The sequence below is a fragment of the Haemaphysalis longicornis genome, unplaced genomic scaffold (assembly GCF_048455015.1).
Source record: "Haemaphysalis longicornis isolate Haplotype H1 unplaced genomic scaffold, Haemaphysalis longicornis Haplotype H1 scaffold_1, whole genome shotgun sequence".
NCBI classification, from domain to species: Eukaryota; Metazoa; Arthropoda; class Arachnida; order Ixodida; family Ixodidae; genus Haemaphysalis; species Haemaphysalis longicornis.
This window is the reverse complement of record NW_027526203.1, coordinates 320,354,539-320,361,591: the sequence shown is the minus strand read 5'-3', so window position 1 is coordinate 320,361,591 and position 7,053 is coordinate 320,354,539. Positions and strand designations below refer to the sequence as shown.

General features: G+C 49.8%; 1 protein-coding gene across 1 annotated transcript in view; it reads left to right on the top strand.

The window, feature by feature from the left end:
• Positions 1 to 7,053, top strand: part of LOC144159527 (nose resistant to fluoxetine protein 6-like) — a 67,468-nt gene continuing 60,415 nt past the window's right edge. The window contains exon 1 of the mRNA XM_077691088.1: positions 1 to 385. Within this exon, the coding sequence (XP_077547214.1) occupies positions 1 to 385 (385 nt within the window). The remainder of the gene's footprint in view (positions 386 to 7,053) is intronic.

Here is a 7,053-nt window from a genome sequence, read left to right as displayed (position 1 = left end):
ATGGCGCTGTGGACCCTTCTGCTTGCCCTCGTGTGCGTCCACGCCGTGGCTTCGCAGCCCAACTCTGGCTTACCCGAACACAACTTCCCGGACCACGCCGGTGCCGCGGATGTGCCTTCTGTCCAAGATGCCGCGCCATCGCCTGATCTGGCGGACACTGTGAGCGCCGAGACGACCTCCGCGCCGGAGCCCGGCAGCGATTCGCAGGAAGACGAGGAACCCGACCTGGAGGCCTTCGTGCAGGGAGCCATGGACGCGGCCTACAGAAAAGCGCTGCCAATGGTGACCAGCTTCGGCTTCGATCCGGCCGTCTCGGGGGACTGTTCCCAAAGCCTGCTCAAAATGGCCCTGGCTTTGCGCCGGCTCGAACCATGGGCGATACGCAGTGAGTTGAGCCTTTTACTTCTCTGCTCAGGACCAGGAGGGAAGGGGAAAGAAAGCGTCGTAGGTAAGAAAGGTTCGTAAGAAAGACACACTCCCCAATGCAACAATGAAAGAGGCATGCACGACTAAGTCTTGTTTTTTTTTATCCAATAGGAGATTTAGTGGACCATCCTTTCTTCTCAGTGAAAGCGGGTTTAACGAGGTTATTCTACCATGACGGACAGTGCTTAGGCGGTGTACTTCTGAAATAGAACAGGCTTCTCCTCCATGGACGTCAAGGTCGCGCACAACTGTAACACAGTTTTATGCGTCCTTGCTTACTGGAGTGTCATAAGTATTACTTAACGATGGCAAATCTTTAGGTTCCGCTTCGAGGTTTGTTTACTTGCCCGAACTTGAGAGAGAGGACGGATGGTTTATAATGGAGCAAGACAAAGGGGGCTTATGTTGCTTTCTTCTTGCAGTGTGCACCAGTTCAGTGAAGGATCGCACCATTACGATTAAAGGCGTTAGTTCATTCCTGATTTCCTGCAAGGCGCACCCCTTATTTATTGCGTGAAATTAATAAGTGAGGTAAAATTCGGAAGCGGGGATTAGTGTCCTATTGCTACAAGATCATTGTGAACGAGCGGTTTTGAGGTTGTTAAGTGTTGGACTTACTCTTGAACACCCGTTCAAGAGTAAGTTTGAGTTCAAGTTCAAGGGCGAGGATAACTGGGTCCTTGTTATGATATTGCGAATGCGGAAGCATTAATGTGCAATTTAATGCCGAATAGTGCTCTTTCGAGTGAATATGTTGCTGTCTCATACAGTTGGAAAAGAAAAAAATCAGGGAAGCTTGGCCTCACGCGCAAGAGTTGAATGGCGAAGCTGTTGTGGCCGAGCATTGCCGGACACATAGTTAATTTTCAGTATCATTGTTTATTTGCATAGTTGCGGTGCTAGTAGTTGTCGTCATATGCATCGAAGGGGTCGTCGCCTCCTTCGCTGCGACTGGTGGATGCAAATTCATTCTCAGCCTTGTAGACTTCCACCAGCTCAAATGGCGAAGCATGCACTAAGTCGCGCAAGGCTTGAACCATAGCGAAGCTGCAGTATTTCTTTATACGTGAGCACGCAAGTCCACATCACCACGCATTTGTAGAAATTGTTTATTTACATGTTCCATCGTTGCTTTGCACTATGCTAGTAGTAGTCATCGTCATATGCATCGATATCGTAGTGTTCCTCATGCCAAGCATTACATGCGCGGTGGCGCTTGGCGATAGCGCTGGAGTTCTTTTTTTTGCTAAAGCCACTGCGCGAGGCAGGAACGCTCCGCGGTCGCCGCGAGGCACGCGCTCACGAGCACTGCGCATTTCCTTGATATTTTTCCTGCAACAGCGAAGTTATGGCTACCATGGCTACCATTACCAGCTCCGCGGTTGATAGGGGAATTGGCCTTGAGCCTCCCACGGCCGCTCATTGCCACAGCACGATCCCCTTGAACGGGCACGTGAAAATTGCGGGTGGTTGTGTTGACGTCGCAGCCAAATGGGATTTGGTGAAATGGCCTTGAGCTTCCGACAGCATTGTCATCTTCACTGGCCAATCTACCTGCGTGGGTATGTCGTTATGCCCATATTCAGCCTTAACGCGGTGCTACCTCAATGTTGCACCGAGCACCGTGTCATGAAACGTCAATCTCATCGGACATTGAGCTGCGTGTACCGGTTTTCGACGTTTTCCAAGCCGAATGAGGCCACTATGGACTCACTAGGTCCACCCTAAGTCATCCACAGCCATGAAACCATAGGGGTGTCGGGAATGCGTGCTCGGCTCGCATTCCGGAGGTCCTGGCTTCGATTCCCACCCGGTTCAGAATTTCCCCAATTTTCTTTTAACCTTAATCATCCACTTTTATTATATTCGGGCGGTCGGCCATTTTAAGAGCAGTTTTGTTGCTACGGATGGCGTTTTTTTTCTCAATGTGTCATTTAACTCTGCCCCGTGAATGCCCCAGGGTTCTTGTTTTCCGTGTTGGTGTACGATTTTTTTCTGACCTTGGGGATTCATTCATTGGGATTTCATCCTTATGGAATGACGCATTGCTCTAAGACAGCCGGAGGATATGGGCAGCCACTGAGAAGGATGCAGATAGTGCGAGTTTACCATCCAACGCCAAACCTTTAATAAGCATGCATCCCTTCATGTCTGCAGGAATGCATGCCGAACACCGGCTATGCGTCATGAATGGGCGCCGTTATTTTCTCTTCGTTTTTTTCTTGTCGGGGGGGGGGGGGGGGTGTGGTTCGAGGCGCTTGTCTAAAACCACATGAGAGCGTTTTGCATGTGTTTCATTACGGCAAGTCCAATTTTCTGAACGTGCGATGAGTTTCAGATAGAGCAATGCCCATTTTTAGGTCTTGCCCGGGTTGTCCTGCCTTTTCTCCCTTTTTTCGCGATCATTGTAATTCCTGCGGAAGAATTAGATAATTAGTATAACAATTAAGATTCGCCATCAGGGATGACTTTGACTTACCTTTTTTATTGATATTGTGCAAATGCTGATGATGTGATAAATTGGATTTTACTAATTAGTGTAATAAATATTGAATGCAAGGCAGGCACAACGAAGACAGATGTAGCCCGTACACTGCAGACAACCCTGTAAGTCAGCTCTACTACAATGTACCCGATTGACCGATTCGTGCAGTCAACAAAATTTCGGTGAACGACAACATCCAGCACACGATCTGATTCAAAAGTTCAGTCTGCGCTGCGGCATCACGCAACGCAAGCATGACGTTCTGCATTCCGCGGTGCCATAGCGCAGATCACCCTTTTCAATCAATGAGTAGCACTTTACTGTAATTTGCTGGATTTGCAAGCTGTTTTAGCGACATGGATTGGTCACTCGAGTGCTTTGTGCTGAAGCCGAAGCACGGGATTGCTTCGGAGTGTACATTGAATATGCTTCCTGAGCGATACGAATTTGGATGAACGACTGTAGTGCCGAAAACAGGACTAGAGTGCGTGCCTTCCCACTCCTATCTCTTCGTCTTCTCCAGCCCTCTCTTTCATACCTTCAACACCACTCCCCCAGTGCAGGGTAGCAAACCGGGCTCTACACCTGGTTAAACTCGCGTCCTTTCCGCCCTTTCTTTCTTCTCCTCCTGTAGCACTCGAAAGTATCACCGAAGTATAGCTTAATTTCACCTAATTTATATGACAGGAAGGTTTGGCAAGCAATATTCCCTAAAAAAAAAAGCTTCAGCTTTAGGCGCTCCCATGGGTTGGCTCTTCCACTGTGCACCTAAATCTCCAATCACTGAGATAAACGGATTGAATTTGGGGAATAATGAGCCCAGCGCGAGATTTGACTGGAAATTCACTCTGCGTTGTAGAATTGTGCAATGCAAGCTCAGTGTGACGCGCAATGCACTGGCGCAGTCTGACAGTGCACATCATATTTTTAAAAGAATTGAATGCGGACACATTTAACAGAACCTTTTCTGGTTGATTGAAAACTTTAAAAAAATTAGTGCCCTTCCATTCTGTGAAGAAGCATGACCTGCGAAGCTGGACGCAGTCCATGGAGTGCACGAAACAAAACACGTTTGTTTGTAATTTGCTATTGAGCGTACTTCTAGCTGAATGAAACTGGGAAGGACCCGAGCTTTAGTCTCGCGGACAAACACTGACCTGTCTGTTTACCTTTCGTGCCGTACCAATCTTACTGTTTTTATAACACGCAACCCAATCCGCTCGACCACTGCGAGGGCACCGGACCGGTCGCATTGGGCCGTTTGACGTCCACGTTTAAACATCCCGCCTGCACAAAGGAGATGCCACCAGTAAAGGCATGAAACCTATAGCTTCGTGTGCACGCCCGTCCCCCCTCTTAATCCGTGCACGCCGGAAAGAAACCGTCGAAACGGTCAAGTGAAAGAAACCGTCGAAAATGTCGCTCTGGGAGCCCTTTAAGCTGAACAAGTAATATTGGCCTACGTGGGCGTTCAAAGCGGGCAAGAAGCCGTTCATCGGGGAGGGACTCGCAGCTACTCGACGAGCTGGAACTTGAGGCGGCAACGGCGGCCGCATCGGCTTTCCAATGTTTTCGCGCCTATTCGCGCCTCTGTTCGGGCCGACGCTTCTTCAACGCGAACGATATTCGTCCTCCCTATAGCGAGTGAAATGTGGAAGGCTTCGAGCTTTATTCTAGCGGACAAACATGTGGCTGTCCATTTCCCTCCCCCGTCGTAGGCATCTTACTGTCTGTGTAACACACCAACCCAGACGCAAACCGCTCGATTACAGAGAACAGCTGACAGGGCGCGTTATTCCATGGGACTTCCACGTTTAAATCTCCTACCAGCGCAACGGGCATGTCATCGGTAGCGACATGAATCCCAGCTACGCGTGCACGCCACCCTCCTTCCACGACCAACCCGTGCACGCATAAACCGGCAACCGGTGATGGGCGCATACTCAGTCGTGAAATACACGGGCGAAAAATGGAAACCTTTCAAGCTGAAGAAGAATTATGGGCGCACGCCGGTGTTCCAACCGAGCAAGTGGCTCTTCAAACGGGTGGAATTCGCACCTACTCGGCGAGGTGGAATTTGAAGCGGCAACGGCGGCAACGGCTTTCGGTAGTTTTTACGTCCATTCGCGCGTCTGTGTATTCTCCGCAATCGTCTGATAACGGCGCTGCCGCCGTTATCAGCCGAATGCGCAACTTGTGAAACGGGGGGGTGGGGGGGGTTAAACATACTGCTTTACAGTAAAAACAGATCGTTAGGCACCCTTCCTCCCACTGAGGCCCATGGCCTCTGGCCCGTCGCGGCAAGAAGTATGTAAAAATATAAAAAAAAGAATTCAGTCCTGAAGTAATTGCTACTCTTGGCGAACATTATCAGCCCTGATAAGGAAGCCGAGGAGTATTTATTTAGTTTTTAGTTTTTCTAATTATTGTACGCACGCTCTAAGAGAACCGGTTGTCTTAGAGCTTGCGTACCACATCGCACTCGATTGACCAATCCATGCAGCTAAGGATAAAATTTCCGTGCATTCAATGTCGGGCGTATATATTTATTTACTGGCGTGGCGCACATGCCGGCCACCATGTGTGTGCGCCGCCATGCCGGTGGCACCGGCACCGGCATGCGGGCACCGCAGGCATCGGCATGCGGCTGCGACTCCTTCATGCCTGCTGAACCGCCCGCGACGCAGTTCGTGTTTTTCTTGAACAAGGCGTGTTCGAGATTCCATAACGTAGGGTGTGCCGCATTAACGTTGGTTACGCGAAGTGAGTGGCTGTTCCGCTCATCAGTGTGACAACCTTGTGCTGCAATTCAACCCCAACTTCCTTACGAGCGAGTACAAGTTGGCCGTGGCTCAAAGGCTGCAAAGTTGGCGCCGTATGGTAGCGCTGTTGTGCGGCAGTTTTTGTGCGGGCAGCAGCAGCGGCAGTATTGCGTACCACCGAGCGGAAAAGCATTAACTCGACGACAAGTACTGCTTCGCGCAGCGTCCTAAAGCCTACGTGTCGCAAGACACAAGTGAAGTGATCAGCACAGATCAGCTGGTTGCCAGCTGCCGTTTTTTGGTATCGGAGTGTCGATATCCGTGTTCGCGGGCAACAACGCTGCAGCGTAGGCATTTCGTGCGTCGTATCGATGTCTTTCTCAAGCACGGCTCCATTCTCCATGGCAGTAGTGATGAGGAGTTCTCAAGGGCAAGTAGAGCCTAACCGCACAATGTCACTACGTCTATTCATATCTTTTGACGCCACGGCTGAGAGTCGGGTGGTAACATCGCAGACGACGAACGCCGGGTCTCTCTCTTTTTTTTTTTTTTTTCTTCTGTGAGATACGGACGCATGCAGAGACACGGCGGGCTCTCGCATGGCCGTTTTCAGCGTTGGAAAGAGAAAAGAAATCGCCGTTAAGCTTTTATGCGAGTTCCATGTATACAGTTTTACTAAAATGTTCAGTCTGCGCTCTGTCATCACGTAATTCACGCACGACGTACCGCACTGAGCAGTGCCACAGCGCAGATCCTATTTTCGGGTCAAATGCTATGTACATCGCTGTAATCCGTTGTATTTGATGTGTTGGTGGCATGAATTGGTCACTCAAGTGCATAGTGCGGAAGCGGAACAACAGGACTGGCGCTAAGGGCACGTCATGAAGTCCATCTGAATCAATGTTCCCTCGCTCGGTATGCGCTCCACGGCTGCTCAGTGGCTGGAGGCAAAGCCGAAATAACCGTTGTTGAGTTGGGCTGGTGCACATACTTCCGACGAATTTAGCCTACGCCAGTAGTATATACGTTCTCGGGAATAATAATTTTTGTATATATCCTTTCGAAGAAAAATTAATTGAAGAGATATTGCGGTAGACTAAAAAATAGCCGCAGGTAGGCTTCACCACAACGCTTTGGAACGACAAATCAGCGTGGCCACATGCACGCCTTGCGCTGTTGGCGCTGCGAAGATTCTATTTTTTACCCAAATCGCATGCTGGGCCTCGCCATTTGCCCCATCCGCACATCTGGTCACGCTGATTCGTCGTTCCGGAGCGTTGTGGCGAAGCCGACCTGCGGCGACAATTTCTTAGGTTGTAGCTATGAAGCCACTAAAAATATTCTGCAAACCTTCGCGAATGGTCCTTATAAACAAGACCC